At 30.9% G+C, this 25,082-nt stretch overlaps 1 protein-coding gene across 4 annotated transcripts in view; it reads left to right on the plus strand.

The window, feature by feature from the left end:
* Window positions 1-435: 435 nt before the first annotated feature.
* LOC146533134 (paired box protein Pax-6-like) overlaps window positions 436-25,082 on the plus strand; it is a 46,369-nt gene continuing 21,722 nt past the window's right edge. Inside the window, exons 1-4 of one of the 4 annotated variants that reach the window (XM_085195885.1) lie at window positions 436-704; window positions 5,894-6,011; window positions 7,029-7,194; window positions 9,214-9,394. In XM_085195885.1, coding sequence (XP_085052011.1) covers window positions 5,927-6,011; window positions 7,029-7,194; window positions 9,214-9,394 — 432 coding nt within the window. In that variant the 5' untranslated portion in view covers window positions 436-704; window positions 5,894-5,926. Of the gene's footprint in view, window positions 705-5,893; window positions 6,018-7,028; window positions 7,195-9,213; window positions 9,395-25,082 lie in introns of all 4 variants that reach the window. The other 3 variants (XM_085195886.1, XM_085195884.1, XM_085195887.1) reach the window with 3 other exon arrangements.

Below are 25,082 nucleotides of genomic sequence, written 5' to 3' on the forward strand. Positions count from 1 at the left end.
ATTTTAATTTAAGTGGCCAGATTCAAATAAATTACTAAATAATTGAGAAAATATTAAATAAGAACCTCAAATACGACAGACGAATTTAATGAAAACTGAAACTACCCAACATAAATCTATATAACGCTATCGAGGCACTTTAAAATCGTCAAATGAAACACGTCATTACCAAAACCAACTCCTTATTTTGCGAAATAATTTTATTACAATAGATAATTTAAAACTGTCCAACTTGCCCCACCACTGGGGGATAAAAGCGATGGGCGGCGCCACAATTAGGACCGACAAAAACATATACGTCTCTTTCCTGCAAATGAGCAGTCGTAAGTACAGTAAGCGGGTTACAATGGGAGTTGACGAGAGCTGCTCTCTCTTTCTCGTCAGACTCTACCGCCATAGAGCTATCTCTACAGCCCTTCGCCGCTATAAATGTATAGCAGTACAGTCAGTTCCACGTGAGATTGTATTTTGTAATCAGTGAAGTGGCGCCTTTATTCTGAAGCGCACAATGTTCGCGCGTTTGACAATTTGACATTTCGTTTGGCGGGAACGGTTTTATGTTATCAGATAGGCAAAGGTCTGAATCTGTACTGCCAAGTGAAAATATATTATTATAAAGTTTCAGTGATGTTTACAAGTTGAAGATAGTTGTGGTTATTGCAACGCAATAACTTGGATTCTTATTTCTTTTAAGGCAACATAAGGTGAGATATTGATGTAAATTAAAATTTAAGTTAGATTATGATGTTACATATATTGTTAACTTCCCATAAAAACTAGTGGTCTCTGGAACAAAAAGTTATTATCAGATTATAATTATTAAATAAAAAAATATTTAAGTAGGTAAACGAACCGATTGTCAGCTAAATACTCCTTATGTATAATAAATACAATATATTGATCATTTTCAATGTGAAGAATATCTTATTCGAATACTTACACTAAGTGTAGTTCTTTTAAATTTGGTTGATTCTAAAGTAGATTTAGACGTAAATTTTGTTGTTTTCCTTCTTCTCGGTCCTTCTCTTTTACTTACATTGGTTGTGTGAATCGAAGGTTTTTGTGTAGAAATTGTATTATTTATTTCTAGTAAACTTTCGGGCCTTTCTGAAATTTCTAATAATTTCGTAGATTTTTCGTTTTCTTTTACGTTTTTCTCATTTTCTGTACTTAAAGGTAAACTTAATTTTGTAGGTACTATTGTAGTTACACTGAAATGTTTTTTACTTGCTACTTCTACTGATGGTTGAAAAGAATTTTGTGTTAAATTTATACTCTCTGGTATAGTCGTATTAGTGGATATAATTTCTTTGGTTGCCAATTCAATATTGTCAATATTAACTTTAGCTATTGGTGCTGTTTTTGTACTAAGATTATTATTAAGAAAATTATTTGTATTATCTATTAGAGTTGTAAGAGTTGTTGTAGAAGTGCTTTTTGGTAATACATTATTTTTTGTAATATTTGTATTGGATATTGTTTCTCTTTGGTATAGCCCTCTCTTGGTTAGGACGTTTCTGAACTCTTCTATACTTAGAAATGCATTCGGAATCTTCGACTCTACCGGATTATTTATATAAATGAGTGGACTACCTTTTCTGAGATTTTCTTTAACTATAAGATTATGTTTTTTAAAGCCATTAACTTCCTTCAACTTCTTAACATGCACTTCGTATTCCTTGTTATCTTTCAAGAAACGCCGTGAGGAAATGTTGCTAGTATCTGTTAAGGAAAAATAATTTTCTTAGAATTCAATTAGGTATAATTTAAGTGTTTAATTAATTGGGATAGGCATCATTTTCCTGAACTAAATAAAATATTTCCTTAAATTATTCAATTTATTATTTAATCATTGTATAAAATTTAAAATAGATATTATAAAAAATTATAACAAACCATCATTGGCTGCTTCTTTATACTTCAAGTACAATTCATCTAAAATGTCGTCTGTGACACTTGCGTCAACTTCTATAAATTCAAATGAGATTAAATAAATAAAAAATAGAACTAGTAATTGAATTTTAATTGTGAAGTGCATGTTTAGTTTTCCTCCACATTGTAGTTAATGTGCAACAAACAGTAATGCCACTTTGCACTTGAATGCATCTGTGAATTTAATCAATTCACTGTACACTTTGCTTACATTACATATTATACTAAAGTTCTTCAATATTTCTAATCAATTTTTTTTAGGGATAATTTATTACTTAGTAAATTGTTTCAGCTAGTTTTTCTTTTTCTTTTTATTTAGTAATATGTTTGCCTATTAATAGTTTATCTAATAAAAAAACCTTTTTTTGACGCTGTTACAAAAAATTTAATCATACCGTAGTGTATTAAACCTGTAGTATTAAAATTGAAAATAAAATATATATAGGATAGATGCAGTAATTTTTTGATATTTTAATTTATATATCTTATCTGTACTGTCGTACCGATTCCGATTCGTATAAGAGTTCCGAATGAAAATCTCATTCGAGTAATTCAAATGGGACAATTTCACCAAGACAGTTAGATATATTGACTGAAGAAGATAATTAATATATTTATAACAAAACTAGCGACCCTCTTGCGGCTTCGCCCGCTTTTACTACTGGATTATTCATATAATGTATGTTTGCAAAGCACTTAACATAATGTGAAAATTAATTAAACCCTAATGCAACCCGCATTTTCGTAGTTTCAATAAGGATTTTCCAATTGTTTTACACAGCAAGGATTTTTTAGTAGGTACCGTAATTTTAAATCTGTGCTACTAATCTTTTCAAGTACTTATTAAAATATATTTAAATTATTATATTTAGATAGTTAAATGACCATTTTTAAACGGAAGAAATTATAAACAAAAACCTACCTACTAATAACTACTACAAAAAATATGAAACCAAATATATCGCGCTGAAATAATACATACAACTCCAATTATCCAATACGTGCAAACGCATCTAAATCTTCGTTGCTATAAAGGCAGGCGGGTTTTTTTTTTCGAGCTTGTGGTTTATGCTGAAGAGGGCACTTAAATTATTTAATAAATAAATCAGCTTCACGCTGTATCCTGCACGAAACACGGAGTAGAAAAAAAAGTATTCCTTCTTGGAATAATCTCTTATGATAGTATTAACAATCAAAACGTCAACCACATAAATAGTAACCACATTCCGTAGAAATTCAAGTGACCTCCTTTTCGTCAACCTTGCACTTCTCCATTGCCGCAGCCGTCGTAACGCAATTGAAACATTTATAAGATTGCAAAAAAGAACCTTCACGCAGAGAGACCTAGTGTTAAAACATTCCGGTTCACACTTACCGCCCAATTTTCACAACATTGTGTGTTGAATGTCGGAACTTAACGCCGCGCATTGTCTTGCTACCACACCGACGACATGAAAATAGAATTACACAACAAAACTTACATTTTTAAATGCTTATTATTATATTTAACGCTTATTTATAGTCCTTCATTTGAGAAACTTACAGAGCAAAACAAATAAATAAAAATCATTGAACCCTAATAATAGGATAACTTGTTGATAAGCTTCATTGGTCACTAGGAACTCGCTCCCTAACTTTCACTACCAAATGTCTAATATGTCTAATAACCATGTCTAATAAACAGTTGCAAGTATTCTTCTAAAATATAAATCCATTTATTACAAAGTAAAACAGTAAAAATATGTGCCTGTATATAAAATATATAAAAAAAATATTTATAGTTATGAAAAAACATGCCTGTTTCTTTAGATTTGTACAGCCTATGTATAATTGATTTTAAAGAATAGCACACCTGTGACACAAGCGTGTGGCATAAGCGGGCGACGGTTGTGGCTTCGATTCCCGCTCGGGGAAATAAGTTATTTAATATTTTAATGTTCTCTTTTTGGTAAGAAGGTAAAGCGTGGCGTTGAGCTCCGGCAATCAATACTCACAGATAAAAATGGCAATGCTTTGAGATTTTGACGGAAAGTGAGGAGAGATCTTAGCAGTAGGTCTCCTCTGCCTTCCCTGCTGTATGCTTGAAGCTGAAAAAAAAATACCACCTTATCGAAATTATCGATCGTCTTGTTCGGCGTTATCGACAATTTTCTTTAACAGATAAAAATTAAAATTATAAAAATTATATAATTTTGGGCAACCACTAGTTTTCTATAAATTTGGTAACCGATTTCTTTTTCAAAAAAGAGGAGGTTCTATATTTGTTTGCAATTATTTTTATGTGTAGGATAAGTCGATTTCTCCGTCCTTTGATTTAAAGATAACAGATTTTAAATAATAAGTAGGTATGAGTTACTTATTATTTTTCAATTTTCTTTATTATAAAGTAATTAAAATTTAATTTATATAATTAAGTTCTTATTAAAGTTTGTGCGTTTAAGTATAGTGTTGAAATCGGTTTTAATTTTTTTAAATTAATTATAATGTTTGTTTTTATTAACAAAAAAACATCTATTTATTGTAAATTACGGTAAGAGAGGTAGCTTCCCTACCTCTCTTGCCTCTCTTACCTCGGTTGACCTTCGAAAACACAATATTAAAAATACTGGACGAAAAGAACATGAGGACCCCCCGGAGGGCATGCATAAAGACGTTGGTGAGAGTGGACGAGGCGAAAGAGGCATGTAGAGACCGTAGCGTTTGGCGCTCCGTTCTCTCTGACTACCCCGCTACGTATAAAGCGTGAAGTTAAAATCTTGTGCAGTGTAAAATGATTTATATTATTTATATTTAAGTAAAATAAAAAATAGGTCTATTAAGGCATAGTAGGATATCATCTGACTATAATCGTTATGGTTCTGGGTTCTCTTTACACTCGGGCGAATGATTGTATTTATTCTATTTCCAATACCCCGCTCTAGTAAATTAAACGCGGCGTTGAGTTTACTCACTTAACACGCTGTGATCTGAGAGTGTTTCAACACTGTATTCCCTCTCGCTACGCTGTCATGTAGAAAAAAAAAGCTACGTTGGATTTTTTTTTACTAATTAAACTGAACTAGTTAAATGTAGAATGAAGAGAGCTAATATCGTATTAAAAGCGTAAGTTATAATAATAAATATGTATTTTTTTATAATTCCAAATATATTATTTTTAATAATATTAAAGTTGCTATTCGCTACATTTTTATATACACACCTATAGCTTTTCTTTCAAATATAAGAATAGAAAATAGAATTTAAAAATTTACTATACTTATCAGATTCAAACACTATACAAATAATTAAAGTGGATAGAAACACATAAATCTTATTTTTTTTTGTATTCATCTATGATCCCCCCAAAATATGCAAAAATAATTTTGAAATTGTAAGTATTTAGCATGAACAGGTTTTTACAATTATATTACTAAGAAAAAACTAATAATGATTACAAAATATTTACCAATAGGTCTTAAGTTTTTTAGCTGAGTTTTTTAGCTGAGCTGCCGCATATAGCAGAATAGACAGTGTGATGCTAAATACTCAGTTTATTATATTCCGCTCAATTTTTGAGACTATGTGTGTTGATAAGCGTAACTCAACGCAGCGCTTTTTCTTGTTACCAGTTAAGAAATAACAATATTTTATTCCCCAAGTCAATCAAAACTAAAACCGCCGCGCTAGCAACGCGACGGTCTTAAATTGATAACTGCAGAATTCGTATCAGGAAAGTCCAAAAAAACTAGTCCTTAATGTGACAACTTAATTTCTTTTAAAAAATATTCATTGTGCCATAAATAGGAAATATTATTTCGATATATACACAAAAATTTCGATAATTGTGAGTTCAATTTTCATTCAATAAGAAATTTACTAAAGATATTCTTTTAAATAATTGATGAAAAATAGAAACGTTCTATCAATAGATTCTTTGGGATACAACGTGAAGTAAATTTAGTTTTTTTTATGTTTAAACCAGGTCATCACAATAGAAGAATACGGGGTATACACGATGCTGCCGGCGCAGCAGCTCGCGCCCATCAGCCCCTGGCCGCCCGACGGCATGCTGGACCGGATGGACGACCTCGCGCACAAAGGTAAAGGTAATGGTGACCACCATTTAACTATACACTAGCGGCCCACGCGGCTTCACTAATATATATTATTTAGTTAAATGTAGAGCAACTACCGGAACTAAGCAAACTATAAGAAATTAAATCTTCAAGTCTTCTGTTGTGTAAAGAAGTATATTTATTACTACTAGTAATCAAACCTCTTTGCCTGCACCGAATGTAACTGGCTGGTTTTAATACCATTAAATGTGACATTCTGAAGATGCAATAAATAAAAAATAGCGAGAAAATATCTAAATAAAAACAAGTCAACATCACAAAAAAATAAAAGAAAAAAAAGCAGAAAAGGGCACGGCACCAATGTTTGTAGTATGTTTTAATTGATTATAAAAATATATATTGTTATGCTATTACTAAATTATAGAAAATCTTAATTGGTGTTAATGTTTGTCTATGCTATACCTATTCTAAATTCGTTTACTAGATTATACGTAAAAAAGGAATAAACAAACTTCGCTAATTTAATTCTTCGCTATTTAATATGTAAATATTTTTTCACCTTTACGGAGTACCCTGCATATAGCAGAGTAGGCAGATGGAATCTAGTGCTAACACACTCCGTTCCCCACTTTTTGTCGAATTATTCGAGGCATTGCCTATTCAGTGGGGGAACTCAACACTGCGCTTTTTGCCTTGGTACCAGAGCGAATAAAATGAAAATATTAATGAATAATCATTACTAAACAAAAAGTAATAAATAAAAAAATAATATTCAAATTTTAATTTACCATATTTCCTATATATCGTACTTATGTAAACTTGTGCTATTCAACAAGCTTTCACCACAAGCTACTTGTGTACAAAACCCCTATCGATATCAAAAGTCGCTTCACCCGCTATAACAACTTATGCAGAGGGAACCTAGTGTCAAAACACTCCGTTCCCTCTCAACCCAGTGACAAGACAGTACCAGTACCAGTACCATACCAACAAGTACATGTAAACGTGATTAATTGGAGTAAGCAGGCCTGTGGTGAACAGGGCACAGCGGTGTTAACCAGCTCGGCGGCGTGTTTGTAGGGGGCCGCCCGCTGCCCGACTCGACCAGGCAGAAGATAGTGGAGCTGGCGCACTCGGGGGCGCGGCCCTGCGACATCAGCCGCATACTGCAGGTGTCCAACGGCTGCGTGTCCAAGATACTTGGCAGGTCGGTATACAGAACAATATTTGTAAAAAGCTTGTATGATAATCAACTTAGAATACCTACATGATTGGGATAAATATTTATGCGTGTTGTAAAAATGGGTACCTACTTTGCTTCTCAAGGTAGTTAACTAAAGGTGCAAAGTTACTAGCTGATCATTACAATGAATAGATAAGATAATTAAAATAGATAGAAAATGTTAATTATTGTAATAAATAATAGAAGTTACTTTAAAGATATTTTTTATGTAATATTATAATGAGGTCATTCTTTGACGCTTAACTCATTAGAGTTAACATAGCCTTAAAAAAATCTACACGCATGTACAAATTTTACATATCTTTTTTAAATAAAAGACATACATTAGATATCCATTGTATATTACTTCTCTACTATGAAAAAAAACTCGAAAAGAACTTACTTTTAATAGAGATATAAAACATACGACAATATTAATAAGAAAGTCTAAAGAAAATTAACTTATCATATAAAGTACTTATGAAAATATAATGTGACTTAGATACTAGGTATTCCATATTCTTTCTTATGCCGCCAACACATTGTCAGACGCGCCAATAATGTCGGAGTTATGCTAAAATTATTCTGTGAAAGAAAATCGAGGTCTTATTTTGTGATAAATATATATTTTTGTCCGCCCAAAGAATAATACTTAATATATATCCACAAACTTAGATATTATTTAGAAGTAGAATATATGTTGTTTAAGATTTTTTTAGTTTAAGTTTTTTAGTAATGTTGCCATATGAAAAAAATCTTTAAAAGTCAATAAGAAACACCTTATGAAATATAATATTAGCATACTTTTAAAAAATCAAAATATGATTCATCACTCAAAAGCGTCGTAGATGAAGCTACAACCGCAATTGTCATAATACGTAACCAACAAACGGCGTTAGGTTACACGAAACCATCCCAAAAATGTCGTTGAAACCAATACCGCATCTAACTGGCTGTAACCACAGAAATGTACTTGCAACCACACCTAGACAACACTACCAAATTAAAAAGATATACCGTCCCAATAGAAGTAGCCAAGTTGATAGACACTTCGTAACTTAGTACCAAGGTAAAACGAAGGTTGCTATGTAATTCGAGTATCTATTTAACGTGCGTTCAATGTTAATATTATTTTGTGGTTGATTTACTCGTTAGAAATATTATTATAACATTTTAGGACTTAAAAGAGAACTTTCTAGACTATAAACTTTCTAGAATATAGAATATTCTAGAATATTACATAAAACTTGCTTTAATATGAAGTTGAGTATAATAAAATAAGACATGTGAAGTTAAGCGATTAGTGTTAGATAAAATTACTAAGTTATTAGGTAAAAGTAGTGTAGAATGGCCGTCAGCTGGTCAGCAAGGCGAATAAAAGTACAAGCCGGGTATCGAACCCGATACCCATGGAATTTGACACCGCAGTTCCCCAGCCCGATGGTGTCAGTACACGGTGACAGTTTGTCGTGCAGTTTTATGGTTCAACGTTTTATTTGTATACTAATTAAATGGCTTTCTAGTATAAATTATTTTTTAATTAATTATCTTTTTTAATTACTAAATTATTGTAAACAACTCAAGATTTTTTTTTAATATCTAATTTAATTTAATGAACACTACTGTATTATAGAAGACGTATATGCTCGTATTATGTAGGTACTTTTCTTTTACCTTCACATTGCACCTCGCACATAGCAGGGTAGGCAGAGAAAACTTAGGAACCTAGTGTGAAGACACTCCATTCCATTTAAGACACTTCCGTTCTCCATTTTCCGTCGAATTGTGGAGGCATTGCATGTTGAGTAGCAGAACTCAACGATACTCTTTACCAGACAGTAAAATATTATATATTTCGTTCCCTCGAATGGAAATCGAACTCACGACCTGTCATGTTTACAGTCACACGCTTCTGCCCCTGTTTCACGACTGGTCTCTACATAAGATATTTACTTATTTTATATATTTTTTTAATTTTAAACAATTCAATTCAATATCATCCAGGTACTACGAAACAGGGTCCATAAGACCTCGGGCGATAGGTGGTTCAAAGCCGCGGGTGGCCACAGCGGAAGTGGTCAGCAAGATAGCGCAGTACAAACGCGAGTGTCCTTCGATATTCGCGTGGGAGATACGGGACCGCCTGCTCAGCGAGGGAGTTTGTACTTCTGATAATATACCCAGTGTGAGTATTATTTGATTTTTTTTTTTAGTTAATAGAGAAAACCGTTGTTGCCCAGTGGTTTGTTTTATTGTAAGCGCAATAGTTGCGAATACGTTTTCAGATTGGAGAAATTATTACATTTAAGTTATTTTCATTTTACCAGTGTATTGATTTTGGTGTAAAATATAATAAGAAAAGAATATCTCGTCATTAGGTTTTCTCTGCTATATGTTGTGTGAAGATAAAAAAAATTAAAAGTGTAAAATTACTTTGTTTTCCTTTTGTAATAAGTTAGTTGAAGTGAAATAGCGATGTTCAGCACCGCAGTTAATACTTTGTACAACCAGGATGGGAAAATACTTTAATTTGATTGATTATAAGCCAAATACTTGAAGATACCCAATGAAAACAACTAGTCAATAAATCCCAGCTATCCTAAAACATAGAATATCAGAATCCACAAAAAATCTCCAAAAAAAAAACATGTCATTCAAAAAATTTTAACTACCCACCTTTATCTCGACATTTACCATAAAATTTCATACTTACCGATCTCCTTCCTATAAATACGATCCGAATATTTAACGTCTACGGCAACGGCAACGCCTTTCTCGAGTACTAAAAACGAAAGGCATCAAAAAACACAATGGTATAAGGGTAGCTATAGTTCGATTATATACAGAACGCCTTATCTACCCCGCACTATACAACCCCTCGTCGCCCCCACAGGCAAAACAATATGACGTTATAGCTTTTTCTTCGTCTTTCCATTTTTTTTTTTTTGAACGGGGACTCTCCCTTCTGGGACGTCTTTAGCCGATACGATACTGTTTTTGAATATGTTTGAAATATGAATTTTGTATGGCTGTGTGTTTATTTGAAGCTTTTATTTGATGGAAAAAGGTGTTCTTATCATTTTTGTTAAATAAGTTGTGGATATAAAATGGACTTGCAGTTCAATTTTATATAATTTTAAAGATGATTATACTTTTCCATCTTTATTCTACTCGTTTGTTATTGATTGAATGCTCAATAATAAGCATTCTTTATTACAGAACTGTGCTTGACAAAACTTTGAAAAAAATCACCATTTTATTATATTAAAAAAGTTACTACCCACTCAGTTATAATGTAAATTTAAACTCTTAAAAGTATATGATATTCAAAGTCATGTTTCATCTTCGCTCACCCGTTAAAAGTACATTTGCTCCAAAGATTGTCTTTGCCTCTAATATTTTTATACCTCGTAGTATGAGGACCATAATCTTCATAGCTCAACTCTTTACGTAAAGCGTGACGGAGCGAAAAAACTCCCAAAAAAAAAACGCCCCGAATACGAAAATAACATTGTGATAACGTTCTATTTTACGATGGAAAAATTCTTAAACATCCTTTACGACAAAAATTCGGGTGATTAGCATAAATTAATTAACGAATCCGCGCCATCACCCTGTTGCTGACGACTCAGAAAAAGAAGCGACTTATATCAAACCTTTAAGATCGGGAAAAGTGTAGGTATTATGGCGATAGAGACAGAAATACACGTTTAAATGAGTGCGAAAGAGTTGGCTATCTCTTTTTTCAACGTCTGAGAGGGAGAAATTTTGACGCGGCATGAATAAAGAAAATATGAAGGCTTTGTTGCCGTAAAAATTCCAGTACAGGGGATAAAGTCTTTAAGTTATCAAGGGGACCGTTAAGGGGGACTTTATCTAGACAGGTGGAGGAAACAAAAGATGTAGGTATCTTACCCCATCGTTTTTACACGTCTTCTATAATTTTATAGTTTATTTTTGCAAGACTATCGTACTTAAATTAACTTTTGTAATAATTTGGAATTCATATAGACTTTTTAATTATTCAAAAAATACTTTTAAAATAATATCAACAATTATAATTATAGTAATTTATGGTCATATCGACGAATTTTCCAAGTTTAATACCTATCTTATGAAAGTCACTTTCGTTTTCACATAAATCTATTCTTCACACAAAACGTCAAACATACTTACCTGTACGTATATAAAACAAGTAATGGGGTGTTTACATACACTTGAGGGTTGCTTCGAGGTTGAATATATTAATGTTAGTATCGATCCCTTCTATGAGGGTTTACGTCAAATTTGCTTTAGTTAAATGAATATTGATATCTGTTTAGAATTCTTAATAATGCTCTACGATATAATAATATGAGATTTTTGTTTTTGATTGAATCCATATATAACTTATGATTTCAATGTTTTTCATACAAAATTTATGTTATTATGTTTTTTATGTTTCGCAATAGGATGTGAAGTTTCTTGAATTTTATTAGGGTTTCGTACCTCTTAAGGAAAAAAGAACCGTCCGTCAAGCTCAACTCGCGCTTTTGCAGTTTTTTTTTAATATTGCTGTTCAAATATTTGACGATTTTCATTGGTTTAAAAAATGGATAGAAGGGCAGAATTCTATCTGTCTATTGGTTTTTTACAAAATATTATGACATTTATATCCATTTTTTAAGTAACTTACACATGTACATAGTTAGAACAGGATACAGGATATATTTATGTTTAATTCTAGTATATGTACTGATATTTTAAATAATACTAACACGTCGCGTCGTTGCGTTTTACAACCAAAAAAAATACTTAAATTTAAAGTATCTTTGCCTCGCCAAATGTAAAACATGTGAAAATATAGAAAAAAATTAAAAATACAGTCGTCCAAGTGTATGTTCAACAAGCTATCGTAATAGCAGCAGAAGCTAATCCGTCACTTGTATTTCTTCCATTAAATTAAGTGCCCAATAAAATCATCGATGACCGGTCAGTTCCACTGAACAATCATTTTAAATCAGTTAGACATCATTATGCTTATAGAAAAATAGTGATTACAACATGCAATTAAGACACTCCGTTCTCCGTTCAATAGAAATCGTCACATTGCGGAGCTTAACGCAGCGTTTCTTCTTTACGAAATTTTCATATATATTAACATATGTATAACCATAAAAAAATATTATTCTACTGTTAGAAACAAGGATTTTTTCCCATCCCTTCTAGCTCTAGGTGATACTTGCGTGTGACATCCCAACAAACAAACATGACGAGACAACTGTAGCAATACATATTTATTTGTTCATGTCATTACGCACTCAACTCCACTATAAGCTTTAAATCCAACGATTGTGGTATTAATTTCCCTCCGACACTTCTTAGTTTTAACTAACTTTGCCGAAAAAATACTATTGACGCAAATTATACCTTAATATACGGTAATAAATCATATTTTCTATAAATCATTTTTGATCGCAGCAAAGATAAAAATGTTAATGGAAATTCTATCTTATCACTACCAAATAGAGTTAATTTTAGATCTAGTTTTAATTTCATAGGGTTAGGTCCATGCATGGGACGTAAGGCGGACGCGTGCTGGCCACGTGCCACTTTCGATAATCTCCTTTTCTAAGGCCTTTGTTACAATTTGTAGCGATATAGGCCTGCGAGATCTCAGATACGCTCTAATGATATTTTAAATCAGCTCGGACTGTGTTCATTGGACCGATGATTGCCAATAATACTCGTATAGGGATTACAGTTATGGGGTTCATATTTTTCATGTGATATGGTAGGTAACGGCTTCGTGTTTTACTTGTAGCTAATATAAATAACTAATATGTTGTTAAATTGCCAATTTTTTGGTGACTTTTAAAATATTTTTTGTATCTATCAACCGTTTGTTTATTATATTTTTGTGAAAAATGAATAGATAGTGCATAGAGATGAATCACTTTTTCCCATTTGTTTTTAGCGTAGCGTGCATTCTTGGTTTAGGCCTTTTTAGTTTAAGTACTCCTAAATACAAATAAAATTTGTTTATTATTTCAACAATTGTATGACATTTTTTATTATATTTAGTAAATACTGCTAAAATAAAAAAATATCTATGAAATTGAAACGGCAAATTTTTTTTTCCTTTTAATTAATCTATAAATTTTAGATTAAATATTTTAAAAAAATATTTAATCTATATCCGTTAATAATCTGTAAAAGTGAATTTGAAAACAGAACACAAATCATTTGTACCAAATCGTCACTATCATAAACTATGACTCTACAACTAACAACCTTTAGAAAAAGTGACGCTAAAGTGACAGGGAGATATCGCGATATAATAAAATAAAGTTGTCATCCCCATGCCCGGAGCGTGCTAAACGCATTAATTTGGCCTGCATTTAGTGGCTCGGAAGTGATTTGCAACGGGAACACGGGAACATGAAGAGGGAACCTAAAGAATGCCATGTGATAACCCTAGTTTTATCTAAACATAATTAAATTTATACTTTATTATGTTGTGTATTAGTTATAGTTTTGTTTAAAACTATTTGAAGTAATATTCAGCCAAATTAAATAGAAGTTTATTATGGGATCAAGTTATCAGATTTTTTTTTTTCGCTCTATGGCATGGACGGTAAAAGCTTATGTCGTCTTGTTTAAATTGTACTGTAAATATTGTTAATTTGGATTTATTTGATATTAAAATGTTTGATAAAATCTCTTGGATAAAATAATCAGAGTTTTAATTTGGGTTCTTTGTCGAAATAAAGTAAAAAAAAATTACAAGTTCTTCACAAAAACTTGATAATAGTAGGTAGACACACTCATTTCTTAATAATCTTATAAAGAACTAGCTGTCCGCCCGCTGACCAGACCCGCATGCGTGTTCTTCGGCCGGAAGATATTTTTTTTGTGATAAAAAAGTAACCTACAATCACCAAAATTCTATAAACACTATCGTTTTACTAACTCGCCTACTTAAGCTTGTCGTTATATTGCAGCCAAATTATACAAATATATTTAGATAGATGCTATGCTATGTATTGTTTTAATAAATATTACTGTACCATGTCATTTAATTCCGTTCAGTAGTTTTTGCATTAAAGTGGAACAAACATCCACAAACTTTTACATTTATGATATTAGAAGGACAGAAAATATACTCTTTTTTACAATTACCAATCGATATTTTCGATATTAAAATTATTAAAAACGAAAATTCTCCATATCAAGTTGGTAATTCTTACCTGATTGCCGTAAGCCTAGATGGGGTCGGGTCTGGGTAACCGGCGATCTGCGGTTTCACCTTAACAAATAATCTGTGACCACTTGCGGACAACCCCATGTACGCCATTCATTAAGTACGATTCACTTTTAAATCCACTTTATATTTTAAATGTAGAGTATTGAAAATATTCATGTATTGTCCAACGTATTTGCATTATACTTTCTGTATTAATTTACAAAAAATCTTTTTTATTGTAATTATATGTATTATGTTTTCTATATTATTTAATAAGAAAACTAAATTTACTTAAATTGAACTTGGAAAAGTGTATTATAATATCAATACATAACGGAGATATAATGTTTTGTCATAGATTCGTTTGTATAGAAATTAATCAATTAATTAATTAAGGTAATAATATTTCTTTAGCTACGATATTATAACTATGTTGAAAAACACAAGCAAGCGGCGTTGAATTCCGCCACTCAACACACAATGACTCCAGCGGGATTCTAGGTTCACACATTTAAAAATTAAAAAGGAACACGAGAGAAATAAAATGCAAAATACTATTTTTTTTATTATAACTAGTAATTATTAAAAATATAATTTTAATCCGAGAAGAATGAGTTAATTACAAGGTATACTCGTACAACACATAGGGAGCGACACGTGGGCCGCTCCGCCTACTTAAGTTATTGCCTATAGATAGACTGTAGTAAAATCATAGGGTAGTATTACAATATTTTAATATTTCTTAAATAGATGTACAATATGATGGTTTTTTTTAAAGAAATTAGTTGAATTAACCAATATAGGGAAGATTTTATTTGAAATATGATGAGATTTTCAAATAAATAAACCATAAATTCCACCAAAACCTTATAATAAAATACATTTAAAGGTACGTACAATTATATGTTTAAATATCATTAGTCTGGTATTTTGCTAAGTAAAAAAAATAATTTATTATTTATAATTTATAATTACTTTCCTTTTCCTACAAGTACAACTTATTTGTATGATGAAATTTGTGTGAGATTCCTTACAATACAGCCATTTTCTTACTCTACATTACTCATTAAGTAAAGACATTTGTTTACTTAGCTTTAAAACTGTTTATGGTTATATCATTGTATGTAGAATAAAATAAAATACGCATTAAAAACAATAATATCTTTATTCAGGAATTCTTCTTCTTCCTCCTGGCATTAATCCCGGCTATTGCCAGGGTCTGCCTTTCTACTCAGCCTACTCCACTTTGCACGGTCTTTTACGTCTTTATTCAGGAATATAAAAATAAAAAAAATATTTTAAACATATTGAAGTTTTTCGGACACTTTGGTTTGCACTATATACTCTTCGATTAATTATATAACATTATTAATAGTACCTGTTTTACTGAGCCATTGATAATAGCGTAAATGTATCACAAAAATAAGCTTTCTATACACACACACACATACCAACATACACACAAGAAAAAAAGTATCTTTATTTTAGAAGTCATGAAAAATGAAAAAGGATTTTTTTTTAAATAAAAAAAGATAATATAGGTCTTTTCATTATAAATATAAGAGTGAAAATACAATTGAGATAGGATGATCGAGCGAGGGGGGTGAAGCGATGCGAAATAAGTATGGCAGTGGCACGTGCGACACGGAACATGCAATTTTTTTGTATCCTACCCCCTTATTATTATTGACTTTAACATGTTTTTAACGTTTTCTCAAGTGTTTTATTGGGATTTTGAAGCGTTTTTGCATTCAATATTGTAGATGCGTGATGAGAATATTTTATTTCTTATTTGTGATAGTGTTACTTATTTTAATAATTATTGTATAATATTTTTACTAGAAAAATATATAGACAGTATATTATTTTTATCGAGAAAGTTATGGCTCAGTAGTAGAGCATCTGACTGTAAATACGGAGGTTGTGGGTGGGATTCTCACTAGAGAGAAGGATTTATTTTTTTTATTTACTCGCTCTGGTGATAAGACAATAAATTAAAAAAATCGTAATTATAATCATTCCTCCCGGTGGAAATCGAACCCATAATCACAGCTTACTCACAACACGAATACCAGTACGATATATGTATGTATTATTAAATACTATTGATATCTTAGTTATATGGATTTTTATATTACTCTCTGTTTGCGAACGGATTACGTTTATTAGTTGAATCCCGCCGCTCTGCCCACTACACTTAAATAATGCGGCTCGTTGATGTACAGTCAGCAACAAACATAGTATTTTTAAATTTGACGATTTTTTAATTTTTTGTATAGACAGAGAAACCTTAGTACCTAATTCCTTTTTGTCTTTATTTTATGTAAATTTTTAGACACATTGAACAAGAAAGAAGGAAATAGAACATATTTAATGAATAAAACATACCTTTCAAACAAAAATTAACAAAACAATTTAAAAACGTTTATAATTGTGTGCTCATTGTTCATTTTCCTCATCAAAAAAATATTTTAGAATTTTAATAACATATCAAAAACTAGTACTAATAAAGTTTATTATCATAGCTAAATATAGAAATTATATGGACATTTTATACTTAAGCATATTTAAATAAAAGATCGATATATTTTGTCAACGGTACAGTAACAAGTGTTTCGTAATACAGCATCAACAGACACTTGATAAGATAAAATACGCGATCACAATCTACACAACATATTGGGGCACACGAAATTAAACGGATTTATTTAAGGGTTGTTTCATGTTTCTAATAACGTGCACGAATCGAATTATATTAAAGTAATTACTTTTGAGGAAACTTTTAATATAAACGTTTAACATTTTAACTTACTTTTTTATTTTTATTATTTCAGTATTATATTAGATAATTATTTTCAATGTTTATCGAGTTTTTTTTTATGTCTATAACACTATTTCTATTAGTAATAGAAGGAGAGAATAAATTGATAGGTTGTGCTTTCAAAATTCAAAATTATTTTTAATTATACTGTAACTTCACCAAAAATAAATAATCAAGTAAAGTACACTAGTTTTCATGTATAGTCATATTAAAATTTAATTAAAAATATAAAACAACAATAAAAAAAAACTATTTTCTTTTATTAACTTTAACTTATCAGTAACAAGTTGTAACAAGTACAAGAGTATATATCTCAAAACGTTCTCAAACCGCTCCTCATCCACCTATCTAAATAATTTAACGTTACGACAAGACAAATTAAATTCCCTTAAAGACGCTAATGTTGTTTATCAAAGAAAGCCTAAACGCCTGATTATGACTGGAGTTTGATCGTTTGATGTGCAGCCAGCCGCGAGGGCCCTGAGAATGCCTCGGGGGTCCCAGGACTGTCTTCAACTGCTTTAAACAAATGTATAACGTGGTATGCTTATGATCTGTATAGCCGTTACTGTAACCAAATAGAACCTTTTAAATAAATAATATAAATGATATTTTACAATTATGTATAAATATTTAAATCTAAATCTTTACGCTGTATCCCACACACAATAGAGGCAAAGGGAACCTAGTGTTTAAACAGTCTGTTCCCTATTTTCCAGTGATCTCTGGAGGCAATGCAAAAAAAAAAAACAATCGAATTAATAACCTCCTTTTCTTACAGAAGTCGGTTAAAAATATTTAAATGAAAATTAAAACTTAATAGCTTTTTACTAAAAACTTACTTTACATAACCTATTATCCTATACACGGGTACAGTCAGACGCATGTAACACAGCACGTCTATTCCAATCAAGTAAGATTTACAATCAACTAGAATCTCAAATAAGCGTTTACACGATTATCGATCTTAGTTTATATTTGTTTTTTTTAAATAAAATCCTATTTAGCGCTAGCTGATAGGGTGCGTCCCTCGGCGCGGCGCGACGTTCAAATCAGCATATGCTGCGAGTTTTACGCGCGTCTCGTTTTAATCTCGCACATTACTAAATATGGCAATATTTTTATGGAGAAATTAATATGTATGTTGATATGTAAAATTATGCTATAGGTTGTATTTTGTTTATTTTTTTACGAAATTAGTTTTGTGAAATCGCTCTGATCAGTTTTTTTTTGTTTTCTTACATAATGCTTACCGATTACCCGAAAACAATAAGAAGTAATAAATTATTTTATCTATTGCTATATTATATTATCGATTACTATATAATCATCTGAAGATTTTACATAAATCATAAAAAATATTTAATATTATCTTAATTGACACCGTAGCGCAGCGCACAGTGTTTGATTATAAACACGTTTGTGTGACAGTTGTGGGTTTTCCGCTCAAGGATTGGGCGTAGAGAAAGCGTAGAGAATGGAGTGCCTAAACACTAGGATCTACATGTGCGGCATACTGCGTTAAAAAAAATAAAATATAACAAACGCTACGTCACAAGTACGTGTACGTCCGTGTGGACGTATTCGGTTCACAACAACAATTTCCATAGAGAACGCAATCAAAAACCAAACGAGCCAAATTAATTCCGAAAACTGTTAAGCCTTTTGTAGTTATGTATCAAAGCGATATTGGCTGTGTGTGACTAATACTAGCTCAGAGCTACGCCATTCATTAGCCAATTTGGTATTAGCGTTCCATGGATTCCATTCAATGGGCATTACGTTTGTTTAACTCCAATAACAGATTAAATCGATACACGTACGGTCATTTAGATATGATAAACGGTTTATCTAATACTGTAAACTGTAATAGTTAATTGTGATGAATAATTATTTGTAATTTAATTTTGGAAATACCGAAATAAACAATTTTTCCTTAATTACTATTACTTTTATATTAAAGAATTGGAGAAGTAGTTATTTTATAAATTATCGAAAATCTGTGAAAGGAAACGGTTGAGATCTAAATAAACGAAAAATGCTACGCCGTAGCTGAGTGCTACGAGCTGCTGTAGACAAATTAAAAATATATGTATACAAATACATTTGTTTATAACAAAATTTTATAGTTAAATTACTTTAAATGTTTACAGAAAAAATTAAATTAACATTTTATCTAACTAAATAACGGCCTTTCTACATAATTTACAAGTTCGCGTGACGGGGCCTCAACAATTTTGTTAAATTGAAGTCATTTTACAATAATTTCACAGATGACACTGCACCCCAGGGGTATCGAACTTATCGACAATGGCTTTCTATTCTTTCCAAATCAAAGTTCACAGCTTCACACTCATCAGCGCGGGGGTACCCTCGTTTGAACATGAGTTATGACGTATTACCGCAGTACCCCAAACCGAGTGCCCCCTGTCCAAATGACATGTCAGTGTATTGTCACCTTGTAAATTTACGTGTAAGTAGGGTCATCAATTCTACTGTATAATTCTTTTTTTTCATACAAAATTATATTATAGCAAATACTTGGAAGAACTGAAAAGAAATTATATAAAAATACGTAAAAAATAATTATAAATGCTTTATTTGAAAATCGCTAAGACTATTAAAAATAATAATAAATTAAAAATTTGTTGCAAATCTTGTAATTTTTTGAATAACTTATATTAACAACAACCCTATATAATACAAGGGATGACCAATGTTGCCATCTACCGCTCGTAGGACGATGTTGCCGTTCTACGAGTATCTATATTTATTATAATTTTATGCGGCTGCGATGCACCACCATTGTGCTTAATCGATGTCCTCGCGGGGTTTTTGTTGTTCAAGAGGGGTATTAAATGTAATAACACTATACTATAACTGCTGAATATTTATGAGGATTTTTTCGCGAGATTTAATTCGGTGATTATGGAGTGTCAGTTGTCCGTAATTATAGGAGATTATAGATAAGTGTTATGTGGTTTTCTAGTGTCATTTTGAAGTATTAATTATAGAATATTCCTAATATTTTTGTGTACATTTTACTTGTATATAATATTATAGCAATTATTATAAATAGATATTTACGTCTATAATATTGTACTTGCTACTTCAAACCAGCACGCTCACAACATTTTCAAATAAATCACTTAATATATAAATGCAATACAAATCGAACTACCAATAATTCACAGATTACAAATAAAAAAAATACCTGTTTTACTCCTTACTCGTATTTCCTCTCGATTTTCCGCTCGACGCGCGAAGTTTTGTCAGAATAATAAAATCCTGAACAAAATACACGGACGGGCTGGCGGAAAATTGATTATTGATTTGTTTTATATTATTTTATGACACGGATAAGGACAGGGATAAGGGTCTTTGGGAGGATGCGTGACGAAATAATTGTTCCGGATACCGATGTCGTCGAGCGTGGTTAACTTGGTTTGATGGTCATTAGTATTGATGGCTGACATTAACGGAGATGTAGGCAGAATTGACTTTACAATCAATTCTTGTCGCTTAATTCGTATTTTATTTTTTATATAGGTATATATAGGTGTGCCCGCGTACAGAAAATATGCGAGAATTCCTTGAATTTTTTGCGGGCTCAGAAAAAAAATAGATTTTATAGTTCACGGAAAAGAAGTGACGTCCACTAGTTGCGGACATACGATGAATCAATGTAATGTAAAATTATTTTACAATTGAACAATAGTTAAAAGATAAAAGTAATGCATAAATGAAATTTTACATTCAAAATTTCACTTACAGTGTAGAGTCAAATATAATTATTGTTTAATACTTGTTTTTCGTTTTTATTTTTTTTATATTTCAGGAATGACATGATATAATTTTATTGTAATATAAAATATCTATGATTAATGAAATATTATTGCTTACTATTACTTTGCAAAATTATAAAATACTGATCTTGGTATTCTGTCTATCAATTTATCAATAAATTATGCTAGCAAACATTTATAAACTTATATAAAATTAAAATTCTCAGAATTCAGAATAAAAAAATAGAATAGAAAACAGAATCTCAGAATTAAAAAAATATATAACTTCAGCGTAATAATAATAGCTCGAACAAGCTCACATTTATTTACGTAAACGTTTTATTATTTTCAAAAATTCCATAATGAAGTGTACTTTGAAGGGTCAACACAATTAAATACCTTCGTCTTTGAGAACCATCCGAATGGCAAAAGTCGATTGTGCTTATTTCGCGAACCGGCATCTATAAATGATTTTATTTTAATGACAATAATAACACTACTATTAATAATAATACTTTATATAATAGTACACTACGCTGTGGGGATGAACGCTCGAATGATTCGCAATGATATAATATTTTGGACCCGTTTTGTATTCGTTAAAATATTCGTTACTTTTGTTTAAGAAAAAAAATGTCGTTTTCACGCAGCGCGTGCTTTACTTGCTTGTGCTTGAAACTTTTGTTATAGCTTTACTACAACAGTAAAAGTTATTAAGAATTAATTAAACGTTATTCTTTTCTCCACATTCCGCCTTCACGAAGATGCCTACTTAGTATTCATTATTATGATTTAATCTGTTTAACATAAGACATTTGTCATACTAAAATATTTTGTTATTTTTACAATTAATCGTATTTTTTTAAATCTTTAATTATGTTATAAAACTATGAATTACAAAATAACTTATAAAATGATTCTCCAATTTCAATTTTCAATTTTCTCGTCATTTTCTTTAAGTCTGCATTAAATGGCAATTTGAAATTGATTCCTCTTCAGTCTTCAGAAGTTATATGAAATATATTCTTGACAGTTAAGCATCACAGATAAAAGCTGAAATTAATTACTCCTTAATATCCTTCTTATTCTATTTCCTCCAAGATAACGTAAATACCTAAGCATATAGAGAAAAAAAATTAACATAAATAATAATTTTTATAATAAATTTCAAGCACACGGCGTCTTAAATATTGAAATAAATTATAATATATAACGTGCACCTACCGTCAAACGGTACAGTAAAAAGTATGAAAGGTGCCCCTAAATACCGGGTGAGGTGGAGCGCGAAAATTATCTTATATTTGCTCAGACGCCGTGAACGTGGGGCGCGAATACTTTTCAATAAGCTTAGAGATTTTTTTTTCTACCCATCTTGTAAAGAACGTTTTGTAACGTAAATAGAGGGAACCTTATTGGTCGAATCGATTTTTTTTCTAGTTAAGCAGTAATTAACGTTTTAATTTATTTGTAGTGTTTCGAAGGAATTCTATTGAATATAGAATTCCTTCGAATGTCTACCATTGCTCGTAGATTAAAACTATTTCTTTTTTATTTTTCTTAATATTTTAAGTTGCGTTACCATTTAATTAATTTATCACTTTAATATTTTTTTACAAGTAGTATTTATTATGCATATCAGTATCCAGTAGTATATATTATGCACATCAAGGAAAAGGTATAAAGATTGGTGAAAATTTATTTCAAATTGTTTCTTAAAAACAAAGTCTTTACTATATAGACAAGTATTTTGTTATAATTACATAGCCATTGTGATTCACATCTCGTGGTATGATAGATTTGGAACTGACGACGTTATAGGTTCAATTACGCAAAATCTGAATAGGCGTAAAGAGGAAAGGTAGAAAAATATCACAAGTTAAGAAAGGTAGTAATATTATAAGAGGCCATTGTGGCTTATTGGCACGAGCACACAAGACTGTAGGCGCGACTGTTGCGGGTTTGATTCCTATAAGGAGATATTTAGTAAAGCTAATGGAGTTGAATTTTGTAACTCGACACACTATGTGTCAAAAATTCAACGGAAAATGAGGAAAAAACGGAGTGTCATAACTCTTAACAGTAAATTCCCTCTACCTACTCTACTATATGCTAAAAAATATTATAGAAAATATATTTGCAATTTTAAATAAATTCTATATTTATAATATGCCCTCAAACAGTTGACGCATTTTTTTCTCATACGCTGCAGAAAACCCCTACAAAAAATCTCCGGCTATATATAAAATCTATTAAATCACTAACGTTTCTGTACTATATACAATGCTGACTTACTTCATACAGTATTATGATACGAGTAAAATAAAAATGCAGTGCATTACCGCCATCGCTGACAGCAGGGGCACCAACAATGGACTACCTGCTGCGTATTGTGCGCCAAGTCGGCACTTTGCGAGTCAATATTTTGGGTGACTTTTACTCTCTTCAGATGTTTTCAACCTTTGCATCGTAAGCGAACAACTGCTCACCTCTCCTCGCTCTTTGCATTTCATTGATTACGCTTTTGTTTTGTTTTTTTTTTATTTAGAACTTTCAATTCAATCGCGAAATTGAAGCGCCGTATGTTTTTCGTTGTTAGTTTTTTTTTTTTTTAATTTAGCTGGAAACAAAGAGTATATTGAATGGCGCTTATGATCACTTTTTGTTAGAATGATTAAAATAAATAAATGAAATGTTTATGATTTTTTCATATACGTCAATTAAATTAATTAAGTAATATAAAACATATTACAAACTATGTATTAGGACAAAAAATATGTGTGTGACGTACAAAAATTATGAAATTAAATCTTAATTAACTTGTGTTTATAATTTTAAAAAATCTTTTGTTTTACTCTATAAAATAAGTATATCATAAATATTTAATTTCTTAAGAACAATTTTAGGGGCGACACATTCAATTGTAATATAAAACACATCATGCATTAATAAAATTATTTATTCCTTATAAAATCAAATTTCATTTATTACACCATAAATTATTTCCCATAGACAAAATAAAACTACAATACAGAAAAAAAATCTTAATAAATGGAATAATAGCCACCGCACACCGCCCCATGTCACTACGCCTCCCAAAAAAAAAGAAATAACTTTCCCGCCCAATCTTAAGACAGCGCGAGTCAACACTTAATTCGTGTTATTCCCACGATATGAAATTTAAATTTAATTGTTCAATACAATTAAATAAATGGGTCAATACAAGCTTATAAAAGTATTGTTATATCGAGAGTTATAGGCAGTTTGTCAATAGTGGGGCCGCGGGGTGCGTTATTGTAATATATCGACGTCTAAGGTGTTTGGGGCAATACAATAGTATTCAGAGTTGCTTGAGTGAAATGATATTCAACCGTTTATTAGGTGCTTTCTCATGGATGTTGTATGGATTCCTCTCCTAACATTAATTAAATTTCGCCTCTTTAATGTGCTAATCTGGTAAGCGTTTTATATTAAATTAAGGATTAACTTTTGACTAATATAGATACTAATAATTGCTGGTAATTAATAATTGTTTGATTGATAATTTATATTTTTGTTTTTTTTAATTTCATAGCTTATATATACGTTAGAATATGAATATTAGTAACACAGCTCTTATCGTTGCGAAAATTCGTATTGCCATTGACCAAAGAGTTCATTCAGAAGTTCATTCTTATCGCTTTTATAATAATCCAATTAAATATTACATATTTGACTAAAGTGTCTGATAAAATTATACGGCTTACGTTATAATGACCCCAAGACGAAAATTTCAATTATATATTATCTAACTTAAAGATTTCTATTTTTTGTAATTGAAAGAGGCTTTTATAACTTATTGTTAACCTACAGATTATAAAAACTAGCTTCTGATTTTAAATGTCGAATTAAACTTAAGCCGCAGTAAAGCAGCATTCTGTTCGAGTGCAACCACGTAAGAAACGATTGTTAAAACGAAACCACGTTTACATATAAATAAATTAAAGGGTTATTTAGTAATTGGTGAATTAAGCGAGTACAATCAGGGAAACGAGTCAATGGGCGT

This window comes from Heliconius melpomene, chromosome 13 (genome assembly GCF_056956725.1).
Source record: "Heliconius melpomene rosina isolate 202511_hmr_F chromosome 13, ASM5695672v1, whole genome shotgun sequence".
NCBI classification, from domain to species: Eukaryota; Metazoa; Arthropoda; class Insecta; order Lepidoptera; family Nymphalidae; genus Heliconius; species Heliconius melpomene.